Source organism: Synchiropus splendidus, chromosome 3, assembly GCF_027744825.2.
Source record: "Synchiropus splendidus isolate RoL2022-P1 chromosome 3, RoL_Sspl_1.0, whole genome shotgun sequence".
NCBI lineage: Eukaryota > Metazoa > Chordata > Actinopteri > Syngnathiformes > Callionymidae > Synchiropus > Synchiropus splendidus.
Window position 1 is genome coordinate 34,472,045 of NC_071336.1, and position 27,993 is coordinate 34,500,037.

Below are 27,993 nucleotides of genomic sequence, written 5' to 3' on the forward strand. Positions count from 1 at the left end.
GAAGGAGCTACAGCTAGCATCATATCCACAACTTATTCAGCAGCTTTTTAATCGACATTTTGCTAATGGCACATCAGACGTGTATTTCGTGTTCCCATCTTCAGGTTCAGCTTGCGGACCGAGCTTCTGCTCCTCTTCCCGACCGTCTCCGGTGCTCGCTGGAACTCCGGGCGCCGCTCTGACATCGCGACGAGCCGCGGGACGCTCGCTGCTTCAGGTTGCGTGAGATGGAGCGATGGAGGTTCCGGACCGGAGAGCCGCCCGCCATGGTGACGACCCAGGGGTGAGCCAGGGCCCGGCCGGCGCTCAGCCGGGAGTCCGGGTCCGACTGCAGGAGCCTCTGGATGAAGTCCTTGGCCAGGTTGGACACGGAGGACCAGGGCTGGGACACAGAGCAGAGCCTCGGTCAGATCTTGTTAACACATGAACTTCACTGTTGGAGCGTGTCCTCAGAGCAAATCCCTTTGGTTCCATACGTGGGTGTCGGGAAAGTGTGTGTGTGAATGAGTTCATTTTTTGCCAGAGGAAGAACATTTAGAATATTTTTAAAACGTTTTATTTTTTGGGTCAGAATACGGTTCATTTTTGTTCTGAAATTCTTTTCACAGCAGTTATGTTTTCGACGGTTGCGTTCATGTAGCTGCAGATTTCATCTTCATCACGTATATGCTTTTTTGGGAGTTTTTTTTTGTCTGATTATTTTTTGTACAGCTATTGTCTTTGTTCCCTTATTTTATTTTATTGACTCTTTGGTGACAATAAATATTTTTCTCCCTACAACCGTAGTTTTGGCAACAGCCTCCATTCATTGCTCTGCTTTCATTGGCTGTTCAAGCTGACAGTCAGTGAATTATGATGCCGCAGCATATTCATATTCATATTCCCTCCCTCCTTGTTGAGATGACGTCATGAGCGACGCCTAGCGCTCACATTATTTGCCCACAAATGCTGCCACCAAGGGTCACGATTCAGACGTGAAGGATCCTGAATCCTGAATGTCCAGATTCCCATGATGGAAATGTAGAATAGAGGGCAGTAAAAAGCGGAACTGACTAGTGCAGCGTCACCCGAACACTATTACGGGGCGGACGTAAACAAACATGGCTGACCTCCACATCCACCTCTCTCCAGACTGTTTCTGACTCTCTACATCTCGACCCTGTGGAACACATCAGCAGCTACTGTTTTCATTGGCTGGATTATTGAGCGTTCACTACTCAGACTCCGCCCAGCCTAACCTCCGTCAGGCTCCGCCCTTGTGAGGAGCCCCGTAACAAAACAACCGGTGCTCACTACACGCTGTCAGTTCTTTGCACTCACACACTGCTTTTTGCCAATAGAACATATTTGGTCCAAATCATTGAAGGCTTTTTAGGCTTAAAACTGACACTATTTTTTCACAAGCTCATTTGCAACCAAAACCAAAGCCAGAACCAAAAATGATGGCAACTTTCAGCTCAAGGTTTGACAATATCAGCTAGAAAACAGGCCTTTTGAGTGATTTATTTGTGCTGCAGAATGAGCTCTGTGATGACAAGAGCCCAACCTCCACACAAGGGACACAAGAGTCCGGGGTCGGACCTCGGGACTCTCCTCAGGTCAGAGAGTCCAGGCCAACTCAACTGTCCTTTCCTTTTTTGAGAAGCAGAGGTTCTACTCCGAGTCTCAGAGAAATCCAGTGTAGTGCAGTGTCTGTCCAGTCAGAAACGGCAACGGGAAGTTTTGGGGAACCAGCTGTCAGAGTCCACGTCTCCTCCACCAACTTTCTGATGCTTCTTAACAAGCATTCCAAGTGTGATCTGGGAACTGGCACTAACAAGCGGAATCAAAGAAAAGCCAAATGTCACCGGCCACAGTGAAGCACCGGTCCTGGCTGGGTGAGTCCAGAAGCCCGGGAGGTAGACGAGCGCGCGCGCGTGTGTGTGCGACAGCATGAAACTCCTGACGAGCTGCTTTGAGCATGGTCTGCTCTCTGAAAATTGAAAATGGTTCCTGAGAGTCGTGACCTGAGCGGACACTCACGACTGCCTCCCACAGGGAGCCACGATGAGGTGTTGTTGCTGTGTGTGTGTGTAGACTGATGGCAACATTGAGCTGGATTGTTTTTCTAGTGCTGATGTCATCAAAGGGTGGAGGTCTGGTCCTGTGAGGTCCTGGACCTGTCACCCTGGACTGCTCCTCTGCTCGTGTCCAGTTGTGAGGAGGCCCAGGGCAGACCCGGATGATGCCTGTTGGATGAGGTTTCACACATTCCACCCAGCAGGGGGCGATGATGACGCCATCACCCGTCATGCTCATCAGTTACATCCGTTTTGAGCTGAGGTCCGACATCTGTTCAAAGTACAAACTTATATAGAACCAAAATAAAGTTGTGGCGTCTTTGTGTTCCCTCAGGAGCAGCAAACTAGCGTGTTCCCACACAAGACTCTCTCCGGGACGTTATCTCGCCCCCCTCCCGCGTTTCTTCCCGTCGACAGAGACACACAAAGCTTTATTGTGTTTGGACAAACGGTGCGAGAGCGGCGGTTATTTATCACGCCGCGACAGGCGGCGGCGGCACCTACAGGCCTCGGCTTGTGGAGCAACATCTTGTTAGTGCCGTCGTCCGCCAAGTAATTGCTACAAATGGAGGCGGCGTTAATGTGATCGCGGCGATAATCCGCCGACGGGTGAGGAGCGTCCCACACCTTCTAATCCACTCACAAGTCACCTGATCCCATTTCCCCGGCAACAAGTTTCCACAACAAACCGGAGGATTCGCGAGAAAGTCCGCCGACTTCTTGAGTAGCAAGCTGTCATGTGAGCTGCAGGGGGCAGCAGTGAGCTGCAGCAGGGGACTCTGGGTAATGAGAGATGCAGATGCCTGGTGCTGGAATAACAGGAGCAGAATGTGGAGGAGAGGAGGCTGCACTCCGACTCACACGCTGGAACCTATACCAGACACACACAACACAACCGTTCACAAACACACATTGAACAGTTGCAGAGCTGCTAAACAACAAGAGACACATTTTCAAACACGAAGAAGGCTGTGTGTGAAACGCATGACCTTCCTATGACCGCACAGACGCGAGAGCGCCACAGCAGTCGGACCAAAGGTGCACACAAGCGCATGCTAAATTAAACTGAGGCAAACACACCTATTCACCTCCACACAGACAGGAAGCTCAGCCAAACACACACGCAGTGGCGAGGTGTGAAGAGCCCTGAAGGCGACGCCTCGTCCTGCCTTCTTGTCTCTCCTGTTTTCTCCCACCACGCTTCACTTCCATCTCCCAGCCACCCCCCCCGCATCCCCTCCAACTCCACTTGTCCACTTGTCCTCAGGCCGGCAGCAGCAGCACCTCCCTGGGGAGCGACGTGTGCTGCTGGGCTCGGCTGACCGAGTGGCGGACCACTGCCTGACAGGTCAGACCACCCCCCTCTCCCCTCCCACCGGACACGCAACACTGTGGGGGGAAGCACAGCAGAAAGCGGGGGCCATAAACAAACACAGCCCTCCTCAGCGGGTCAGACTCCGCGTGGACTTGAACCCTCCAGCGTCGGCGTGTCTAGACTCTGATGGTGGATCTGCATGTGCTGCCTCGTCGCACACCTCGGAGCGAGTGTTCCGCAGCTGTCAATCAAGCTGAGAGGTCGGATATTTGAGCACGACGGGGAGTCTTGTCATGGAGTGACTGACAAGCGATCCATCAATCCTGAGGCGGACGTGTCTCTCTGTTATTAGATTCATTTATTCACACGACCAGATGAAGTTCGCTCGGCTGGTTCTGCCTATCCAGGCATGAGCCACCGCTCAGTCCGGGCTCATGTGAAGAGCAGAAATGTTCCTGGTCAGAGGTTGTGTTGTCTGTGTGTGGGTGTGGCCAGTGGTTTTTGTGGGGTGGAACAGTCCCAATTGCAGTTTACTGTCAGGGCTTTATGTTTGAGCAGTGTTGTCCACGCTGAGGTCTCTTTTATGCTCAATGATACACATAGAGCCAGATCTGGGCGGAGCCTTCTGTCTGCGTTCTGCCTTCATGTCCTCCGAATTTCCTCACGTTTCCACAAAGCTTACAGATCTGGACCAAACAGAGCAGTACCTGATACGCAGCTCTAATGAGACACGAAGAAGACATAACAACGGTGGAAATTGGCGATATATTGACCGACCACCGCCTCCTACAACGCTGCCTCTGTTTCCTCTTTTGTGCAAGAGCTACATGATCAATGCTCCTTCCACAGTCGCCATGTTGGTTTGTTGTTGTCACAAACTTTTGACTGTGGGCTGCTCCCCCTGGTGGCTATATGGGTGAACAGCAAAGCAAAGACGGCATGGAAGCATGCGATCAATGACGCTACCATTTGAAAAGGACGGGCACCTTTTCGTACCGGGAGGATAGTGGGTTCTGCTGACCCTCCTGAGATCATGGTTGGTGGTTTTGGAGAACTCGTTTCTGAACGCTAACTGGTTTCCTGTTTCCTATTTCCTGTTGCCCCCTTGTGTCTGCATTTGGGATATATCTTCATCCTCAAGGTTGCAGGAAACAGCAGCCTCATTTTCAGAGCTCAGTAGTGGGCGCTGTCAGTTTAAAGAACCATGCGATTTGTTGTTGGAAACGATATATTTTTGAGCAGAGAAGGCGCCATCTAGCGGCGGCTGACAGGCAGAGTGGTTCATGAAACCCCATCCGCCCATCACGACTAGGCAGGGTCCAGAATGGCGCACACTGGTGATCCAGTCCTGGATCCGAGCGGCGTGACGTCCACAGAGCAGCTTCAAATGTGTTTCTGAGCTCCTTCACACAGCAGCGGAGAAAGCAAAACACCCAAACAAAGTATTGTAATTTCTCCTTGCTATTTCTGGTCAGGACCATCTGGGACTGCCGGGTAAGCAAACCAGCAGTCACCAGTTAACCGATGAGCTGCCGCTGTCGGATAATTGGACCAGATCTTTGTCTGCAGTCCGGCTCCTTCAGCCAGTTGGACCCCAAGTGGCACGATAATTGCATCTTTTCCTGCTAAATAGTGATCCGGGACTGGAGCAGCAAGGTGGACGTGAGTCACAGACAGTGTTGCCACAGATACTTTGAAAAAGTAATCCGACTACTGATTACTCCCTCAAAAAGTTACTTAGTTACTTTACTGATGACTTGAATTGAAAAGTAACTAAGTTAGATTACAAGTTACTTGTCAAGTTACATTTGGCTGTCGACGACGGGCTCGCATTGCCGAAACAATATCTTTTATATCAATTTTGAGGTTGGAGTTCTTGGGGGTCCGGCGTTTTTCATGTTTGGGGTCATTTTATTTTTTTTGATATGAAGGTTCAGTCGATGTTTTGCTTTGACACATTCTGACCCGTAAACCACACACAAAAAGCAACAAGAATGAAAAACAAAACAAAGTGATATATTGCCATTTATATCATAAAATGTAGGGAACGAACCATTATTTTGATTATTATTTTACTTTTTTGCTTTTTTTAACAACAAGGCAGAGGTTTATTAAGTCTCAGTGTGTCACGTCTCCTGTTGGCCACCTGGAGGCAGTAGTTGCACTTAAGTGGCTGCTGTTACTCGCCTCTACACTCTGTCGCGACTTTTGAGAGAAAATGCAACATCAGTACATCACATCAGTACTGTTTCTTCCTGCACCAAAGAAAAATAATCTATAAAAGTCTAAGAATATATCATGTGTGGTTTAACTTGACCTATCAAGAGAAAAATGGTACATAATTTTTTGAGTCCGGGCTTTCGACACATTTGCGAGGCGACTTTATTTCGCTCTCTTTAACCGGTGATTTCTGTGCGTTGGTGGACCCTGCAGGGTTGATACTGTCATCTGTAGCAGACACTAACTCAAAGTAGTGGCTGTATTCTCAGCTAGAAACGTGCATCTCTCTCCTCACTCCTCTGTTATTTACTGCAGTGTAGCCAGCAGCTTGACACGTGAGCTGCCCGCGTGTTGAAACCGTGACTGGCGTGTCTCGCACATGACGTCTGGCCCAAAGACGCAGTTGTAGAAAGCGAATGGTCATATTTCGCTTCCACACAATGGCAACGACAGTAACGCACGGTGACTTGGATAAGTAACTTTAATTTGAATTCTTTGTTTGAAACGCGTTAGATTACTTGTTACTGAAAAAGGTTGTGATATAAGAGTCAGGTGCTACTGGCATCACTGGTCACAGATGAACTCACATATGCAGTTCTTCACTCACAAACAAACTCAAGTCAGACTCGAACTGCTGCGCTTGGATTTGGGCAGCAGCATGCGTACTCACGTCGCCGTGGAAACCGTACTTCCCTCTGACGATGGACCTGTAGAGTCGGGCGCGACTGTCGTCCTCGAATGGCATGGATCCGCTCAGCACAACGAAGGCGATGACGCCCAGCGCCCACATGTCCACGGCGCAGGAGTACGGCTTCCTCAGGAGGACCTCTGGGGCCAAGTATTCGGGGGTCCCACAGGTGGTCCTCAAGGGATCTTCACCGGGTTCGGTTCCGCCAAATGTAGCCAGTCCAAAGTCTGTCACCAGCAGGCGTGAGTCGGCGCCGGGGTGATAGTAGAGAAGGTTTTCGGGCTTCAGGTCTCTGTGAGTGATACCCAGGGAGTGTAGGTACCCCAGCCCAGCCAGGACCATCCTCAAAGCACGGGTGGCGTCCTGCTCTGTGAAGCGCCCCCTGCTGACGATGCGGTCTAACAACTCACCGCCGGTGGCCAGTTCCAGTACCATGTAGACCCGACGAGGAAACTGGAACACTTCGATGAGCTGGATCACGTTAGCATGGCTGACCCTGCGCAGCACCGCCAGCTCGGCACCACACACCTCTTGGCCCTCGGGAGCCTCCACCTCCATCATCTTAATGGCGAACGGCTGGCGGGTCGTTCGATGCTGCACTCGCACGACCCGGCTGAAACTCCCGCGGCCGATCAGCGCCTGGACGTCGTATCTGAGGAGACGGAAGGGAAATGGAGAGTCATGGGGCAGGATGTGACGACCTCAGAAGCGAAGTGAAGGGACGAAGACGTTTTAAATACTCTGCTTCTTGTTGTGTTACGACTCAGTTCGGAGCGTGTTCGAGGACTTCCTGTCGTGCAGGAAGTGGTGTCGGCCTGAGTGTCGTGGAAGTGTCGAGGAGCGGTGTGAGAGGTACGATGATGGCGACCGAGTGACTTGTGTGTGCGACAGGTGTGCAGACACATCACCCCAGTGTCTCAAGAAACGTGTTGAATGGCAAACTGCCCCGTTTTCTCCGGTTCTACATGACTAAAGTTGATTCTTAAAACAACAATGTACCGACACTCAAAACTGCGACCACAGACTAGTGTGGCGTTTTAAATGGTTGTCCTCCAGACACTCTGGTTTCCTCCCACAGTCCGAAGACATTCAGAAGTTTAATGACCTGCAATTGTCTGGGTGCACCCTGACTAGCTGGGATAAACTTTGCCCCCTGCAACTCCATCAGTCAATAGCGAAAATAAATGAAAAAGTGACATCCTGACCGTCGGAAACATTTTCAGTCCCTTAAAATCGTGATCCTTCTGTCATCTATGATCACACAGTTGAAAAGGTCACAGTCAATCCTGCTTCCAACACACTGTCTATCCGGGACAGCGCTACATGGCTTGGGAAGTTTTTTCATGACAAACTCGGGAATGTTTTCCGCCTTTTTTTCCCGCAGAAGTTCAGAAAACAGGCACATTATATTTGGGTTTTTGCGCCTCCGCAGTTGAGTTATCAACAAATGACAGGGAGGTGTGTGAAGATCCTCCAGCCGAGCGCCTCCAGCAGCTTCCATGAGAAATGCTGTCGAGCCGATATTTCCAGGGCCGCGCCAATTAAAAATGTCACCCTGACCAATTAATAGTGAAGGAGGACGATTGATTTGACCGTCTTAAATGTCGTCTTCTATCCGACACTGAGCAAATTTAGATATGTAAATGAAGTCGCTCTTTCAAATTAGCGCCTTGAATTACTGCTCAGCGCTGATAAATTTGGAGAGGAGCGGAATAGAAATAAGTGTGACGCGACGAGAGTCACAGAATGGTGACGTGACTCTCAGCCCTTTTCACACTTCATCAGTTTGCATTAACCTGGACGTGAACTTCAATCGCTGCAAGAAAAGATGATTCACTCGGATGACGCGCAGTGAAGAGCTGAGCAAAAAGAGCGCCCCCCAGTGGTGCACGAGGAAGGAGCCTTTCTTTTATCATTAATAACAAAATACATAAAGAACAGAATGATGCACTTTCTTTGATATTTCTTATATTATATTCCTACTGTTTCTTTACATTATATAAATCTTCAAAGTAATTTCTCCACTTTTGTGGATTTCCACAGAAAGATTTTGTTTCTTTTCCTTGTTCAATGCATTTAACCACTAAACCAGTCCTTCTGAAACAGTACTGATTTCGTGCCGTACTAGAATAAAGTGTAATTGCACATCCAGTCATGATTTTTTTTTTAAAATTCCAGACAAATTTACAGAGGCGGGGGAGAGTTGCGGGGGCGCGAAACGTTTACTTCTTCCTGGAGGGGGCGCAACAGAAGCTAATTCAGATAAACCAACCAAACTGACGACGCATTCAAAGGCTGTCAGAAGTGTGGGAAATCACAGTGCTATGTCAGGGTGAGTGAGTACAGGCAGATATTTTGTATTCAGCTTGTGACGTTGAAACCAGGCTGCTAGCGTCTGAAAATGAGCATGCATTTCTATCACCACAAATGTCACCAGCAGTGGGGCGTGAGCAAAGGATTTGAACCCACGACTTGTTGAACCTCAGCTCATTCCTGCCACCAGATCAGCGAATCCTCTCACCTGGCTGTGACACGCGGATCAAACTTGTATCGGACGACCTTGTCCTGCAGGCGAGCGTCGCCGGTCTTCTGCTGCTGCGGCTGGTCCTGGTGGCGTCCGGCTGAGAACCAACTGCTCTTGGGCTTCTTCTTCTCGCTCGGCCCAGCGAAAGCCACCAGAGACTGAACCACGCCGACGCAGCCCTTGGTGGCCGTCAGGGGAAACACTTTGCTGCTTCCACAACCCATCGTGCACAAGTGCTGCTCAGAGGAGCCAGTGGAGGTGTGAACTGTGAGGCTCCGCCCCCTGCAGGTGCTGACACGGAGGTGTGACGCCATTGTTCCTGCCGCCCACAGTGTGTGTGAAGAACCTCAGACCTCACAAGAAGATCAGCCAGAAGCCAAGACAGAAACTGACTTTTGTCACGTCAGAAAGTCCGAAGAAAGCACCGAGTGTGTGTGCTGGAAGGAAGCAAAGCGGCAGGTCGGTCGGTCTCAGCTCCACACTGTCAGTGGACATTTTGGATTCTGGCAGGTTGACGCCGCCGCGTCAATCACCGCGCCTCGGCTATTCCCTCATTGTTTCTGCTCGACTGTCATCAGACGTCGGTAATCTCCCGAGCGGGGAAACAAATAACACACGGCGCCTCCTTCTGCCGCCTGTTCCGACCACTCCACCGTCGCCGAGAAGGAAAACACGCTCATATTTATTCATTCCGCCATCACAAAGAACCAAACCGGCATCTTTTCAGCGTCTCTGCCGCTTGGTTTAAATTAGTCCTTTTCACCGAGGCCGGCTGAAATAATTTGGTTATATGAGTTTGTGTAATGAGTTCATGTGCATGAATATATTGTGGCTGCGCGTTTGTTGTCGGAGGAATGTTTGCCGCCGAGCAAAACAATGTCGGGGCTTCTGTGGAGAAGACGCCGAATAAACAGTTTATACGAAAGGCTGCGTTTGGATGCTTTTTATTCACGTCGGTTTGTGCTCTGTTGACATGACTCAGCTAGTTTAACAGTCTCGACGATGAGGACGAGTGAGAAAACTCAACAGTTTCAACTCTCGTTGGGTATTTTCACCTCAACACTGGCACCTGTTCCTGACTTGACTGCTCCACCGACACGCTTTACTGGTGTTTCATCCAAAAGAGGTTCAGGAGTGTGTGTTGGTGGTGTACTGGCAGTGCGAGAAGACACTAGTTCAAGGTATAAAAACTGCAGTTTTCAAGAAGGTGAATGTCAGTGAGGGCCTCGGATGCCAGGTCGCAGGATCAAGCCTTGGAAACAGAACGTGTGTTACGTGTTAGCTGATGCTAATGAGTAGCCTCCTGCTATCTTTAGCACCGAGTCTGACTGAGTTGAGACCCCCGACCCCATGTGGCCCATTTGTTTATCGCAAATTGGCACCTGCACCTTTCATTTATACTCAGTTTTTATCCCCAATTTACCAACGCTTTACTTTGGTTTGAGTGTCTCCAAAATATTTGTAAATACTGAAGTGGATGCTGACTTGGCAAACAGTTAAATGCGTCAGGGTTTGGTTTACATCAAGGGTCCTTAGCCTGTTTGATCTCGGGGCCCACCATATCAAGAACAAAGGAACTCCTCCATAGTTGATAACTGTCACAAGTTCGCTGCTGTAAGTCATTTCAGTGACTCACTACTGCCACCACATGTGGATTAATGTGTATTAAAACTGAGCGTCTCGCGGCCCAGAGGGGTAAAACCAGCGGCCCTCTAGGGGGCGCTCGCGACATGGTTAAGAATCCCTGGTTTACATGATGTTGTGGAAAACATCTGGCTGAAGTGACGGTAAACAGATGGACAGACGACGGTCAAGGAGACGTGCGCCTCAGCTGGGGTTGCCATGGTGACCATCAAGCGGAGTTGTGTTGAGTGTTGTGTTCACTGATGAACGCCTCCCTTCCTGCCCGATTGAGTTCCATCCCATAACTCTTCTAATGACACCCTCTCGCCCGTCGCTTCAAAATGAGCTGCAGCGAGACGGAGGGGGAGTCGTCTGTCGGCCCACTTGCAAATGAAAGCTGCGCGGAGGGTGTGTGCGTGTGTGTGTGTGTGTGTGTGTGTGTGCGTGTGGAGGTGTGTGTGTGCATGTGCGTGTGTGTGTGCGTGTGTGTGTGTGAGCTCGGCGACTCGGCTGTTTGAAGCCGCCCACAGGTCCCAGACCATATGAGATCACGGTCACTTCCACGCCTGCCCTCGGCTGATTAAATAATAGAAAAGTCCCCATCCCAAGTGCAATAATGTCCCTGAACGCACCGCAGGAGGTTCACGGACCCAGCTGAGGACGGGTCGTGGTCAGAATCCGTGCGTCCACATGCGCTCCGCTCATGGCTGATGCTCTTCTGATGGAGCTGAGGTGGGGCTGCGGGGGCAGCGGCTGGAGAACAGAGGCCCAGGCGCCTCCCCCAGCTGGACTCCAGCTCTTTTAGGCTTCCTCCTCTTTTTTCACCTTGATCAGCTGAAAAGAAGCTGAAGGCGAAGGGACGGAAATATTGGACTGTGAGCAGCGCTTGTTCATATTCACTCTGTCCGGGGTGAATATTGCTTTTCCTATCAGACGCGCCTCCTGATCGGAAGAGAAACCTGTGCTTATTGGATTTCTGTGTGTGTGTGTGTGTGAGAGAGAGACAGAGAGAAAGGCATGTGACACCTTGATCCAAGCACATCAAGATAAATGTAAAGGTTAAATCTTGAGAGTCGACAGAGACGTGGTGGTCTTCCTGAAGACAATGACAGGACCTCACAAAAACAAAAAACACACCTTCCCACAAAGTCCCCACGAGGAAGCTTCAATTTGAAGATTAAAACTTCAAAATAACTGGGTGATACTAACTGGGTTCCAGTTTGGTTCAGAGTCCTGGTTCAGGTGAGCCATGTGTTTTGGATGGTTAGGTTTAGAAAGAGGAGCTGGGGAAAGGGTGATGGACATGAGAGGTCCTCACAAAAATAGGGAAACACAACTGTATGTGTGTGTATCTGTGTGGTTTTTGTATAGCTATAGTTGTGGGGACCAATTCTTGGAAACACCCCTGCTTGTGAGGACCTTGCATACTCCGCTACACTCTGTTGTTTATTTAGTGTTGGGTAATTCACATTTGGCTTCTTTGTGATTTTGTCATTCATCATTTATGACATCATCAAGATGTTAAAAGTAATTCAATACTGTGCCTCATCTACCCTTCAATACTGTGTCATGAAACTTCATCTACCCTTCAATACTGTGTCATGAAGCCTCATCTACCCTTCAGTACTGTGTCATGAAACCTCATCTACCCATCAATACTGTGTCATGAAACCTCATCTATCCTTCAATACTATGTCATGAAGCCTCATCTATACTTCAATACTGTGTCATGAAGCCTCATCTACCCTGCAATACTGAGTCGTGAAACCTCATCTACCATTAAATACTGTGTCATGAAACCTCATCTACCCTTCAACACTGTGTCATGAAGCCTCATCTATACTTCAATACTGTGTCATGAAGCCTCATCTACCCTTCAACACTGTGTCATGAAGCCTCATCTATACTTCAATACTGTGTCATGAAACCTACTTTACTGTGTCATGAAACCTCATCTACCATTGTGCCATGACAACACAATGGAAGAAAAAGCCTCCTTTTGCTAATAATGCCCAACAATTATGACCCTTTTCTCTGTGGGTCTCGACCGGTCTTGAATAGATATCCAGATTCCGCCCAGTCCAAGACATGACCAAGACATGATTTGCGATGGAGTCAAGACCGAGACCCAAAAAAAGTGGTCTTGAGACTGGTCTGGAGTGCAACAACACTAGATGTTGCTGAGTAGTCCCAACACAGGACTTGACAATTAACCAGATTAGGAAGAGTCAGGAGCCCAGGAAAACCTGGAGCGGATTCTGTATCGGTCGACTCACAACGGTTGCTAGCTTGTTCATGAACTAAGCAAGAACACAGTGTCCACCAGCGTGTGCCCAGGTTTATATGATCCTGTGCATTTCTAAAAAGAAACAGTGGAGTCATTAGAAGTGTTGACTCCCTGATGTGTTTCTCCACCGACTGTCGGCCAAAGAGCGAATTAGCCGCCTGCTTCATTCATGACTGGTGAGAGCGCCGACCTCGGCGCCTGTATCTGTCGGCTAAATCCAATTTTGCAGACGCTCTGTGATTTGTCCAATCAAGACGTCACAGACGGCTCTTCTGACCCGACCGTCGCCGCCGTGAAGAAAATGAGCGTATCCGTCAGCCGTCGGCGGGGGGGGCGCCGGCGGGCCCCGCGGTGTCCTCCGCCTCTGTCCACAGACGGCCTCACTTGTCACTGTAATTAGTTTTGCTGCCGCGTCTGGGCTGGGCTCTCCAACAGAACCGGGGGCCGCTGGGGCCCGTTGTCTTGGCTCAACTCCCAAAATAAAAAGCATTGATCCCTCCCGCTCTCTCGGCTGGTAATAAGCTAACTCACCGCTCGCTTCTCTCTGGACAACAACAATTACCCGGTGGATGGATGGTGTCGGCCCTTCATTCATCAGCGGGGCGGTCCTGATGGGAGGAACCGGGTCGCACAGGTCCGACGTGGACGGAGAGCAAATCTGTTGGAGATTGATGAGCAACAGTCTCATTTGGGCTCCGTCTTTCACATCACATCTGAAGCTTGGGAGAGCAGGACTGGATCAGCTCATGTCTGCACGACATGACTCACCAACGGCTGGGATTCATCTTCTGCTCTTTAGGGAGAGTCTTGGAACTCTGGAACCTCCAACTCAAAAGGTTGACTCAGGGTGATTCCAATTCCCTTCCTTCATCCTCGACCTCAAAACCAAGGACTGAGTCAGATTTTGTTCCTGAGAAATGGGACACCCCGTGATGCAGGTACGTCTTTAGCCTGTTAGGGGCAGCATTACGCCAAAGTGGTGTTTCAATTCATGTCATGTCATTCAGAAGAAGAAGGGGAGGAGCAATGCAGTTTTCCATTGATACTGAAGCTACTGTAAGGAGCAGAAGAAAAAGACATCAAAGTTTGTTCCTAAAACATTGCAAAAAAGGTAGAAAATGAAAATAAGCATTTTGAAAACATTTTTTTCCAGTTTATATACATACTTGTAAGGATCATAGATGCTTTATAATGATATACTGGATAAGCAGGTATTTTTTTTCAATGCATTTCATTCTTATTTTGACGGACGAGAGACCGTTAAAATGCACATGGCTCATTAAAATAATCTAATTTAGTCAAAGATTTTAATATAATATTGTTAACAGCTGTTGGGGAAGAAGACTATAGGCATATATTTATTTATTTTAGGTCTTCATTTTCAATGATCTAAATATGAATGATAAGTTACATTCAGAATGGTGCACATATTTTTGCTCAGCTTTCACGTTCATGAGGGCCCCATAAATGAAGGCAAAGGGCCGCGGATGGCCCCCGGGCCGTACTCTGGTCTCACCCACAGGCTCAGCTACGATGCTGTCTGCGGCTGTATCTATGTCTTTTGTTTTTTATATCCGGATTGACCAAGAAAATACTTACATTTGTTGCTTGGTTTCTTTGTCGCTTTTGGACGCCATGTTCTTATTTGGGAATACTACACAAAAGATTCTGGGTATCCTCCTGCATATAACCTGCGAATTTGTCACCATCTGGTGGCGACTTCGTAAATTGATCTGGTTTATGAAAGGACAAGTTTCCTCCAAATACCAATAGACGTCTGTGGGTGTCAGTCAGTCAGTCGTTGGGAAACAAGCCCAACTCTTTGGAACAAATTCTGGGCAAACGTCCAGCGTCAACAAAAATCCCTTCCACCTGACTGGAGGTTTTGGGTTGACCTTGCCACCTTTGGAAACACGAGCCAGGTTCACTTTCTTAGACACCTGCTTTCAAATGTCAGCAGCGGCGGCTTTCAGTGTCAGGCATCTGAGGGCGGTAACTGGACCGAGCCTGGACTCTCAGGTACAGTCGCCTCCGCCGCCTGCAATAACAGCCGTAATGAACTGAGAGGCGGCTCGTGCCAGCAGCGGCGCTCAGCCTTAAACGGATTCACCGCCGCCCTTAATGGTTTTCCCTCCCAGGACCGCGGCGTTACCAGTCACTGGCACACGTGTCGCAGGTTCATTTATAACGCAGGACAGCCTTTTAGTAATCAGATAGCGGCTCGATAAACGCTGAACTGCTGACTCCCCGGAGGAAGGCTTCTGAAGGGCGATTTACCACCTCGCTGCTGATGTGATGTCTACCCTCCTTTGGCTCGCCGTGTGTGTGAGTGTGTGTGTGTGTGTGGGGGGGACGGAGACGGCGTGTGACAGCAGTGCAGACGGATTGGCCCACCGTCTCTCTTGACTTCTCTGGGGGAAAAAAAAAAGTGGTGACAGACAAGATGCAGTTTTCTTTGCTCTTCAAGAAGAGCGGGAACCTTGCAGGAGGCAGAGCAGAACAAGGAGTGGCTGTAACATGAGTCAGCAACGTGCGCCGTGGTCATTGCCGAGTCATTCTCTACGTGACAACAATGATGGTCCACGATGTTCTGTTGCTCAATGGTAATCCAACAGTGAGTCTCAGTGACTCAAGCTGAGTGAAGCATCTTTTCTTTTGTTTTCTGTCACACAATCTCACTCACTGTTGCTGCACGAATGGTAAAAAAAAAAACAAGAAACCTCCTGAAACCTTGAAAATAAACAGATATTTGGGTGATTTATTTGCAGTATTCCATTTTCCATCCTTCAATCCATAATCGCCCGCATATCCGTTCGTGGGGGCAGCAGTCAAACGCCCCTTTCCCGTGCAACGCCCACCAGCTCTGACTGGTCCATGCGAGTCAAAATCGTTGTACAACGCGACGGACTGTTGCACCTTTGGTGTTTCTCACGTTCAGGGTGACATCTGCCGTATCAAATGCTGGTGTTTGAAAAATTTGAGCTTTGGTGACAAAGTGCGTTGGGTTAGATAGTGTTGAGTCCATGATGCCATGATTCCACTTTTATTTTGTTCCCTTGACTCCCGTTTTGTTTTCTCCCTCCTTCCTTCCTGTTTGTGTGGCACACGAATGGAGCCAATCAACTCATCCTCCATGCTTGAAAACACCTGGACTCCATTGTTTAAATGATCTTTTCTTCAGTTATTTCTAAACCCTGGTGCTCTGAGTTTTTGGATTTTGACTCCCTTAGCTCTCCCTGCCCCGCATGGCTTCCTGGTTTTCTCTCTGCTTCTGTTACTCCCAACTCGTGCGTTTGTTTTGACGGCCTCAATAGTTGACTTTGTTTCATTGCTCATTGTGTGTCTGCTCTCCTGTTACAGACTCTTCTTCCATTCTTTCTCCCGGTTCGGTGATGCTTTTCGTTTGGACTCATTCCGTTGTGGACTCTTCCCAGTGTCGGTGACACTCTGGATTTATTTTCTGTTTTCATCTCCCGGTTGTTATGTAGTTTTGTATTTTCTTATTAAATAATTGTTTTGACTCACTCCAGCCTCCTATGACTCTTCACCACTGCACTTGGGTCCCACCCCGTGTCTTGAACCATAACAGATGAGGCATCGTGAAACGGTCTCCTGATTTTCAGAGGCCACTAGAAGGCGCTCTTGGTTTAGAAATGATGTGAGGTTGTTCAAGGCCAAACATTTTACAGCAGACAGTGCCACCTGGTGGCCTATGGAAATGTTGAGTTTTTGGGCTGATAACTATCCGAGTCACTCGTTTTGCACCCGAGGAGCAGCACAACACTGACTTATCTTTCACATTCATCTGTGCTTTGCTTCCAAAAACAAAGCTGCTCTGGTCAGGAGTGAAGCGAAGGGAAACTTTTTTGGTTGACATTTGGTGGTTCACCTGCAGCTGCACCCGTCACGATGAGCAGTCGATGATACCGTCTTTCACTTTCGCCTCGCAGCATCGCTGTCAAACCCGTAATCACAATAACGAACACCAGCGCTGCCGCGGCAACACGCCGTCCCCAGAAGCCATTATCTGCGGCGTCTTATCTCCCGGCCGCTCCGCTCTGCAATATTTGCCTCGGAGGAGGAGAAAATAGACTCACGCTGAGATGCAGCTTATTGTGGAGTGAGATCAGCAGCAGCAGCAGGCCCTCGCTGAGCGGCCAACGTTCGTCTTAAAGACGTGACAGTAAGTGCCAGACGCTCGCAGTTTGACGAGAATTTCGGGAAAGAAAATTGATGACGGCGTAAAAACACATGGAACTCGGGGAGCGTGAAGATGCACCAACCGTCCAACATCCTGGAAGCACCTGCATCGCAGGCAGGTCCCGCACGACTCGGACACACGACCTGTTTTTACGGCGTCCCTTCAACCGCCGACCTGAATTTCACGAGTTTCATTGCTCAACTGTTTATATTCTGTTTGTGACTCTTCTGAGGTGCATGATTCCGTAATGCCACTCGCTCCCGTATTTCCTTCCAGGAAGAATGACCTGAGAAGGAAGAGTCCTCACCCCTGTCCCACAATCACGGTTGGTCCACACCGTCTTCTCAGCGTTCGAGGCACCAGTTCCTGTATTTATCTTCTTCTGGATGTTCCAGAGATCAGGGTCCACGTCACCATCCCAACGTTACATGTCTGCTGCTTTTTCTTTACATCTCCATTTTGCAGTTTAAGTTCTTCTCCTGAGTGCTTTTGCAGTTCAAAGAGAAGTGGATGTGGCATGTTGTCGTCTCAGGTCATCTTCTGTCACAATTGTCCTCACAAGTCTCTGTTTCTCAAGGGTTTTACGTGTATCTTATAGGTGTGGTGCTGCAGATTTTCTAGATCATCTTGAGGCTTGAGGTTCTTCTCTTTCATCTCATCTTGTGGGTTCAAATGACTTTAGCGTGCTACAGTTCTTCTGGGTGTTACGCGTCCTCTCATGGCTGCCTCTGGTCTTCTTCAGGACACGTGTTGCTGGCTCTCAAAGAAGTCAGAGGTCATACCCTCTTGTGGATTCCATAGTATTTGCTCTGACTTGAGGTCTTCTGGTCCTGCTCTTGCTCCTGTTCTTCTTCTTCGTCATTGTTCTTCTGGGTGAAACAGATTCTCCCCTGGAATTTGAAGGTACATTTCCATGGGATACACTGCGTTTTACGGATTTACTGTATGTTCTGATTGTCCTTTTTTCTAACAATTTTCTGGGTGATCATCCTCTGAGTTGAGGTCTTCTGTGTCATTGGTCTTCAGGGTGTTGGGCAGGTTCCCTGTGAGGTTTTAAGCTACAGATCCAGGGGATACCTGTCTTCTCATGGATTTCACGGGTCTTCTCGGCGGCCGTCTTTTTCCTGCCATCTTCAGGATCTCTCGAAGGTGTTCCACGTTCCCTGCTGGGTGTCACAGATCTGTTCAAACTGTTCCCCTCAGAAGTTTCGGTGAGAACTTTTCCGACGATCGTCTGGCGCTCTTCTTTTTTAATCACATTTGTCCATGCAGTGATTCGGCGTGAAAGTGTCTGATAATATTTTCATCAGGAACTTGAAGTGACGGCGCAGAGGAGCTCATATGAGCGGAGCGCTCCACTCTGAACGCGTCGCTCCAGCGAGCGGCACTTGTCACACTGATACCAAACTAACCAAGACTAATGAATCTGGCGACAATAGTTCTATTAAAATGCAAATGGTTAATTCCTTCTAATTGCTCTGCATCACAAGTCATCAATCACGACAACAACCATCAAACATCTCCTGCTCCTCGCCCTTGCTTCACGGTCTGGCCCTGTCATCGATTCCTAACCTCCATTTCCGTCTCTGCTCAGGTGAGTGTGAGTCTGTGACTGGAGGAATCAGACCCAGTCGCAGAACAGTTGGCGGCTTCCAGATGACTCGGGAGAGCGAGAGCAGGTTTAACAATGGTTCATTACAATTACACGATAAACAAAGTGAGGAGTACTGTACAACAAAGGAAGTGGCTGAAAAAAGACAAGCACACAACCATGGAAGAACCATCAAAGAGTACGAGAGAGCGGTGTCACAAAAGGGAGAGTTTACTGTAGGGACATGAAGTAACCATCCGGCAACATGGACTGGCACCGGGGTGTGCCTGTCTCTCGCCGTCTCATCTCATCATCTGTCGTCAGGTGGGTTTTACTTTTCACCAGTGTGTGTGAGAGAATGGAACAAATGTCAACATTACTGACAAACACACAGGAAGCCGTTCAAAAGGTTGTCTTGCCTGAGATGTGTCGGACAGCAGTTTACACTGAAGTGAAATGTCAAGGTGGATGTGTCTATCACAGTGAGTCCAAGTCCACAATCTTCTCTCAGCCATGTTTTCACAGATGAGCTTACTTAGAACTCAGCTTGGACTGGGTGCTGGACATCACTTGCTAAGATAACTGATGAATGAGTTGGGAGCGAAGGTACAAATTGCTCCTCCAGGTGGCAGCGTTTTCTGGTCCTCTGAATGAAGTGGGACCATGAAGTGAAAGTAGTAGTAGTGTAGTAGTAGAAGTAGTGAAGGGAAGGTGAGGTTTCATGAGACAGTATTGAAGGGTAGATGAAGTTTCATGACACAGTATTGAAGGGTAGATGAGGCTTCATGACACAGTACTGAAGGGTAGATGAGGCTTCAGGACGCAGTAGTGAAGGGTAGATGAGGCTTCATGACGCAGTATTGAAGGGTAGATGAGGTTTCATGACGCAGTAGTGAAGGGTAGATGAGGCTTCATGACGCAGTATTGAAGGGTAGATGAGGTTTCATGACGCAGTAGTGAAGGGTAGATGAGGCTTCGTGACACAGTATTGAAGGGAAGATGAGGTTTCATGACGCAGTATTGAAGAGTGGATGAGGTTTCATGACGCAGTAGTGAAGGGTAGATGAGGTTTCATGACAGTATTGAAGGGTAGATGAGGTTTCATGACACAGTATTGAAGGGTAGATGAGGCTTCATGACAGTATTTAAGGGTAGATGAGGTTTCATGACACAGTATTGAGGGGTAGATGAGGTTTCATGACACAGTATTGAGGGGTAGATGAGGCTTCATGACAGTATTGAAGGGTAGATGAGGCTTCATGACAGTATTGGAGGGTAGATGAGGTTTCATGACACTGTATTGAGGGGTAGATGAGGTTTCATGACACAGTATTGAAGGGTAGATGAGGCTTCATGACACAGTATTGAGGGGTAGATGAGGTTTGCCCGGAAGCTGGAAGAAAAATATGAAAAGGAAACAGACACCAAACCAGAAATGACAAAATAAAAGCCCAACAAAAACCGAACACTTTAACCATCACCGAGGCAGATAAGACTTTCTTTCATGAGTCTTGCCTTCTGTGGTGTCACATCAATCAGTCTGGGAGTTTGAATTGCAACAGCTCCCTCCGGAGGAGGGGGCAAGCGCTGTGTGGGTGAAAATCAAACACGTTACCGAGCAAATATAGATGCGGAGCGTCCGCGCGGCTCATTAGCGCATGCTGAGAATCATGTTGGAGGGAGTTGTAAATAGCTCTGTGGGTGACAAACAAGCATTTATTCCCGCAGGACTGAATTTCCCTTCGGTAAAGTGTCACAAATGCTTTCCTCACGTGTCGGCCTGTCGGAGCGCCGGCCGCTCTGTTCAGCGCTCCGTCTGCTAAATGCTCATTTGCTCCCCCGAAATTCAGCACGGAGTGATGCAACAGCTCAGTCACGCTTCAGGTCGGGCTGCCGCCTCGCTGGACAAACCAGAGGCACAGACTCTGGAGCTGAGGATGCTGCGACAGAAACGGAAATGTAAGGGAACGGTTCTGACTCCCAGCATGCCGTGCGGCTGGCCCATCTGATCCATGTGTTTAACGTCTAGGATTGTTAACCCAGACTCGATTGTTCGCCTGTCAGATTGATCTTCTGCTGTTGACTCTGGACTGTTTGTTGAACTGTTAGACTTGAGGTCCTTCTCCCAGTTCTGTTGTGAGACAATATGTTTATGTTTCATGAAGACAAATGCTGGAGGAATGTGGTGGATTTCTTTCAGTTGATAAAGCAGCCCATGTTAGAAGGTGGGAGTATTATCTTGATGTACTTGAGCTAAAATCATTTGCTTTAATGTGTTCAGATCCAAATGAGGAATCCAAGTCGGCTCAATCGTCTTCAGATAACCTGCTGCACTGGTTGGGACAAGGCTGGTTGCAACCTTCCTCACATCCAGGAGGAGGAGCTCTCGAGCCAGAGGATATAGGTTTGTGGAGTATTGTGATGGGTAGATGTGGTTACATGACACAGTATTGAAGGGTAGATGTGGTTACATGACACAGTATTGAAGGGTAGATGAGGCTTCATGACACAGTATTGAAGGGTAGATGAGGTTTCATGACACAGTACTGAAGGGTAGATGAGGTTTCATGACACAGTATTGAAGGGTTGATGAGGTTTGATGACAGTATTGAAGGGTAGATGAGGTTTCATGACACAGTATTGAAGGGTAGATGAGGCTTCATGACACAGTATTGAAGGGTAGATGAGGTTTGACGACACAGTATTGAAGGGTAGATGAGGCTTCATGACACAGTATTGAAGGGTTGATGAGGCTTCATGACACAGTATTGAAGGGTAGATAAGGTTTGATGACAGTATTGAAGGGTAGATGAGGCTTCATGACACAGTATTGAAGGGTAGATGAGGCTTCATGACACAGTATTGAAGGGTAGATGAGGCTTCATGACACAGTATTGAAGGGTAGATGAGGTTTGATGACACAGTATTGAAGGGTAGATGAGGTTTCATGACACAGTATTGAAGGGTAGATGAGGTTTCATGAAACAGTGTCCTCATTTTCAGAGGCCACCAGATGGCGCTGTCTGCTGTAAAATGTTTGGATTTCAACAACTCACTCAATGAAAGCTCACATCATTTCTAAACCAAGAGCGCCATCTAGTGGCCTCTGAAAAGTGGGACAGTGTTCCATGATGCGTCATCTGCCCATCAGTAGTGCCTGTGGTGGAGGAAGAGCAGAGCCAGAAGACCAAGCTCTCCACTTGTCCTCTCACCTGTGGTCAGCAGCTCTGAAGTGACCCGGAGAACAAGAGTTCCTCTGTCTGGACTCTCTTCGAGAGAGAAGCTCAGTCATCCAGGGGAGACTCAGGGGAGAGGCCCAGGTCTGGCAGCTGAGATCATTTCTCTCAGTAAGCAGTTGGTGTTTCCTCAGGTGCGATAAACAAGGCTACGTTGGCTGCTGCCCCATGACCTGTTCAATTTCCTTTTTTGCTTTCACCTAAAAACACATTTCCTCTCCATAATGAAAAGCCCTTCACCCAAAAAGGCCTTTTTTCGGACGGTATTTCTGCGGCAGGTGATGAGGATTGCATCACCACCCACTTATGCTGCAGCGTGAATCCCAGAACATTTCTGGTGTCAGGCGAGAGGCATCGATATTCTCTCCGGTGTGTTTAATCTGAACTTTGTGATGCAGCCGTGTGCCTGCAGCCTGCGCGAGCGCCTGAAAAAGATTTTATTTTGCACTTCAACGCCATTTCATCGGCGTTCCCGTTAGCGCTGAGTGTTGTTAACGCACCATATGTCAGCGCCCTCCAAAGAAAAATAGCCCACGCCAAAAAAATCAATCAACAATGTGATGCGCATTTAATACGGAGCCGTCGCGACCTTCACGCAACAATATCAATTTATCTATTTTCAGCCCTCCATCTCTCGCCGTCGCGCACACAATCTCATCATCTATCGTCAGGCGGGTTTTAATTTTCGCCAGTGTGTGTGAGAGAATGGAACAAATGTCAACATTACTGACAAACACACAGGAAGCCGTTCAAAAGGTTGTCTTGCCTGAGATGTGTCGGACAGCAGTTTACACTGAAGTGAAATGTCAAGGTGGATTTGTCTATTACAGTGAGTCCAAGTCCAGTCATGTTCTTACAGATGAGAACTCAGGTTGCCTCCCATTTGCTTTAGATACACTTGGACTGGGTGCTGGACATCACTTGCTTAGATAATTGAAAGAGAGATGGGAGCAAAGTTCCCGATTGGTCCTCCAGCCGTGAAGTAGTGAAGGATGGATGAGGTTTCATGACACAGTATTGAAGGGTAGATGAGGTTTCATGACACAGTATTGAAGGGTTGATGAGGTTTCATGACACAGTATTGAAGGGTAGATGAGGTTTCATGACACAGTATTGAAGGGTAGATGAGGTTTCATGACACAGTATTGAAGGGTTGATGATGTTTCATGAAACAGTGTCCTGATTTCCAGGGGCCACCAGGTGGCACTGTCTGCTGTAAAATGTTTAGACTTGAGCAACTCATTCAATGAAGCCTCACATCATTTCTAAACCAAGAGCGCCATCTAGTGACCTCAGAAAATCACGGGGAATCGATCAAATGTTGCACAAGGTTCTGATGTTAGTTTTGACTTGCCGAGGAGAGTCGGGGACCCTGTAGGTGGCACTAGAGGTTGGAGATCTTTGTCAGTCCCTCCAGGGTTTTGTGGACTTTCTTCTTTTTAAATAAAAATGCAGTGACCGTTACCATGTTTATGGTTCTTGGACAACCTGACAGGAAATAAGGAGCTTTGCAAATGAGCTTGTAAAGAAATAGTGTCTGTTTTTAGCCTAAAAAATAAAATCACAAAATAAATAAATCAAGAAATGTACCTGATAAATAAAAATTGATGCTAAAATAAGTCCATCTTTTTCATGATGATGCTCCGTGAGTAGTTTCTGGGCTGACAGCGCGTAATGAGCACTGGTTGTTTTGTTACGGAGCTGCTCTCAAGGGCGGAGCCTGACGGAGGTTTGGATGGGCGGAGTCTGAGAGGTAAAGCCTCATTTATCGAGCCAATGAAAACAGTAGCTGCTGATGTGTTCCACAGGGTCGAGATGTAGAGAGTCAGAAACAGTCTGGAGAGAGGTGGACCTGGAGGTCGACCCGTGTAGTGTTCGGTTCCATCATGGAAATTTAGACATTTAGGAATGGATTCAGGATCCTTCACGTCCAATTCACGACCCTTGGCGCCAATATTTGTGGGCAAATGTGACATGATGCCATCTCAACATGGAGGGAGGGTTAGGCGAAGGGAGGCTCCAGTGATTGGTGGAATTTGAAAGCTGCAGCGCCTCCCAGGGATCAGTTGGAATTGCGTTCATAGTTGCGACTGCAACATCGCCATCTCCTGGAAGGAGAGTTGACTGGATACTAGCAGAGAGGGAGGGGATGCTGAAGAGCGATGCAGGCGTCGGTTACTCCAGAGAGACGACAGAGTCAGAGGAGCCGCTGAGGCTCTTAACAAAGGCAGCGGTTTTGTAACACAAAGTGCTTTTGTTAAGGGGAGTTAATAACGGAGGGCCACTTCAGTGTGTTCTGGAGGGGGCGGGCAGATCCTCGCCAGCTGTGTCTCCCAGTCCCACTGTTCTTTGCGAGGTCAGGAAAGTGAAAGCTGCAAGTCAGCAGCTTGACTCGTGACCCGCGCTGCAGCGACTTGTGCAAACAAGAATCAATCTTATTTTCATCCGTTATTAAAATGGATTTCCACTCGCTGGTGAAACACCAGCCTTTGCTTGGAGACGTGGTGCCGCTCGGGTGTTTCCCCGAGTGTCGACGCCGAGGTAATTAATTAAGTCCGACGGAAGGCTAATGCTCTTCGCCGATTATCATCTATTAATTAATGCTTACACAGAGAGATAAAGCCACCGTGGCCTCCAGATGAAGTGGAAAGCAGAGGATTGCAAGCGGAGGTCTGGAAGAGATGATACACACACAGCCAGTACAACAGGGCGTCGACTGCGTAGCGGCACGGTGAAGGACCTGCTGGCAGCTGCTGGACGGATTTAACAGGGGTCTCAGAGGAGGCTCCCATGCACTCCTGTTTCCTCCCACATTTCCTAAACAATTTCTCAGTGAGTGTGTTTCGCTGGATCAGCCGCCACAGTAGTCCCAGGTGTTCCCCGCCTCTCATGAGTTTGGATTGGCTCCCGTGACGCCGGTGAGCTTGGGCATCGTCGGACTGTTAAAGACATCACTCGAGGAGAAGTGCTGCCTTGTGTTCCAAGCCATGGCTGCTCACCACACTGCTGTGAGGGATGTTCCAGGACCAGAGTACAGATAATAATAATCATGATACATACATATTTGTTTGTGAAGCACTTCATTTCTCTGAGAGACTCCTTGGTCTGATGGTCCAGGAAGAAGTTCCTCACATGGTTCTGAACGTTTCTGAAGGATGCTCCTGTTCTCCTTGCTCCTGTAGACTCTTGCTGTAGATGAGTAGTGATGGGTCGATCATGAAACCGTGTTCAGAGGACACTAGATGGCGCTCTTGCTTGAGAAATTATGTGACGTATCGTTGAATTTGTTGGTACCTTTACCACTTAACAACCTTTACAGAAGACACCGCCATCTGGTGGCCTCTGGAAATCAGGACACTGTGCCGTGAAAACACACCTACCCTCATCTACCCATCACCACCAATGAGCACTGCTGTAGTTCCAATGGGAGGAGATGAACTACGAGTCTCGTCTCACGGGTGGTGAGATGTTTCTGTTGAGGAAGAAAGATGATTCACATTGACGCATGACGTGGAGGGTCCAGTCTCACCCCGTGGTAAAAGATGAGAAGGAGATGGATGTCGTCCTTCGGTTCTTGAGGAGAGGTAATATCAGAGTGGCATCTGAGAGGGGTCCGTGTGAAAGGAGGAACCATTGTTCCAGGTAGTAGTACATCCCCCTTGGACAACCTGAAGTTCAGGTTCAGCTCATCTACAAATCACATGCCATTGGAGAAAAGGAAGATCTTACTGATGGGTGGATGAGCTTCATGACACGGTATTGAAGGTCTACAGATGAGCTTTCTTAGAACTCAGGTTGCCTCCCTTTTGCTTTAGATACCCTTAGACTGGGTGCTGAACGTCACTTGCTTAGATGAGGTTTCATGAAACAGTGTCCTGATTTTTAGAGTCCATGTGCTGTAATCTGTTTGGACTTGAACAACTCATCCAATGAAACCTCACATCATTTCTAAAGCAAGAGCGCCATCTAGTGGCCTCTGATCATTTGGACACTGTTTCATGAAGCCTCATCTATCCATCACTAGTGAATCCTCCGCCATCAGCCAGACGGTGGCGCCGTTTAAGAACCTTTTCCTCACCACGTCGCCTCATAAAGCTACACTAAAGTCACTCACCCCTGTACTGCTACTGATGTGGATGAGATAAATGAATTTGCAGGGGATCTCCAGCGACTGTGAGGCGTTCAGGAGCATCTGCACCGAATAGCTGGAGCACTTCATTTTGACATTAGATCTGGCTTCACAGCAGCGATCCCCCTGGCATGGAAATCTTTTTCATTCCAACATGTCGACATGTTCTCCACCGCTGTGGAGAGCGGTGTGCGTGAGTCAGCAGTCTCTGGATGAAGACATCGTCGTGCGACCGGGCCAAGAAAGCGCGGATTTCTTTTCTTTCTCCTGAGATCAATGAACGGCTCGGCAAAGTATTTCATTCTCTGCCTCGGAGTCATGACCGCCCTGCGCTGCAGCAAGTGGCTTTTAAAAATCATCGGCGCTCTGTCTTGTGTGGCAGAAATGATTCAGCCGCTGGATCTGTCTTCATTGGAAGGGTCATTACCGTCATGTTTGGGCGAAAGTGTCCTCACAGAGCACGGATTTGAAAGTCTGGTCGAGACTCTGCGATCATTTCTGAGGCAGGAAACGATGATGAAGTCAAACCTCCTCCAGGAATCTCAACCGGCCTCGCTGTCCGAGCTGGCGGTGGCGATGCGCTGGGCCGCATGAGTCACTCAGAACCCTGATTTAAATAACAGCCAGGCATTTCCTGCTGGAAGAAACTGAGGCAAACGCTGTCTGGTTCTTGGGAGGGAACGAGAGACTGCCGCACCAATAACAGACTTGAAACAACAACTATAAATATGTTACCACTTTAAATAAATATGTGATATAAACATCCACTTTTTCTATACGCGATATCAGACCATCTGAGTCGAGGGGGCAGCGGGAACCCCCTGATCATCTGAGGTAACACTAAGAGGCATCTCCAGTCTGGTCCTCCTTCCTGCCCAGAGGTCCTCACTAGGGCGGCAACTCAACTAGGGGAGGACTGGCTCGGCTCCGAGTCTCTCCTGGATGGCTGAGCTTCTATCACTAAAGATACATTCACACCAAAATGTGTCCCAAGTTGGTCAGTCTGTTGGGGGCGGGGCTAAATTTAGTGGCGAGTCGACATAGAGTCATAGCCACATATCTCCTGTGGAAGGACTTGGACTTGGATGCCATCGGCTGTGGGTCCATCAGGTCCTCCAGAAGAGCTATCGACTCACCGAGTCATGGAGGCTTCCGTTTCACCTCCTCATGACGATATATTGACCCTCCCTCCCTGTTCTGTTTGGTTGCCGTGGTAAGTACCACATTCGTCCACTTACCGAATGTGTCCTTCCTGCCGCTGGATTAAGACGTCACATCTGGCAGCTACGATCTTTTATTTTTTAAATGTTTTAATGATCCAGAGAAAATTGAAATGAAGGTTTAGATGGCACTTTCTACCACAGGCGTAACGATTATATCCGCAAAATCCAGTGTTTGTCATCGGGTTGTTTGCGAAGCATATGGCTGTTCTTCTCCGTGGTCTGCGGAACAACACGTCGCGATTTGCTGACAAGACCCGGTGCATGTCAGCCAATCACCACACACGGTTTGGCAAACCCGCGCGTGGCAGGACGTTATGCGTTAAGGGTGAAAACATCTCATTTTTCGTCCAACAAATGAATACATCTTCAGAGGTGTATAAATGTCTGCCGAGGAGTTTTGGTGCGATATCAAATGAAAGCAGTGACCAACACATGCCAGCCAATCACGACGCGTTGTTCCATCAACTGGGGAGAAGAACAAACTTCTCATTGGATGGATCTCAGTGGATGGATTTGGTACCTACATTGATTCCAAAACATCCCCCGCTCCCATATTGTAGCGCAACAGCACAGCACTTGCGATCGCACCTCTTCCTTGACTCAACATGCAAATCTCTGTAAGTCGCTTGCTGTGAACAGACCTGGAGAGAGCGATGGGATCCAGTTCTTTCAGTCACGACTTCAGTCAAGCGTTTGCATTTTGGCTCAGCTTCTTCACCATGACCGACACCAACCCATCTGTCCATCTCAAGCGTCATCCATCCCTCACTCGTGAACACGCCCTCAACGCGCTTGAAGTCCTCCACCTCCAGCCTGGACTGGACGCCCTTATTCCGACTTGGAGCAACGGTCTTGGACTTGGAGGCGCTGATCCTCATCCAGTCTGTGTCTCAGTT

At 48.5% G+C, this 27,993-nt stretch overlaps 2 protein-coding genes across 2 annotated transcripts in view; both read right to left on the reverse strand.

The window, feature by feature from the left end:
* The window catches only part of LOC128755354 (tripartite motif-containing protein 16-like), a 52,025-nt gene extending 50,814 nt beyond the window's left edge, over window positions 1–1,211 (reverse strand). The window contains exon 1 of the mRNA XM_053858689.1: window positions 1,122–1,211. The gene's annotated coding sequence lies outside the window, so the exon portion shown is untranslated. The remainder of the gene's footprint in view (window positions 1–1,121) is intronic.
* Window positions 107–27,975, reverse strand: LOC128755997 (serine/threonine-protein kinase H2-like). Its single transcript, XM_053860120.1, is given in 5 exon segments — window positions 107–382; window positions 6,266–6,935; window positions 8,805–8,857; window positions 8,859–9,043; window positions 27,867–27,975. Coding segments are annotated over 5 exon segments (1,293 nt in total).
* Window positions 27,976–27,993: the final 18 nt, after the last annotated feature.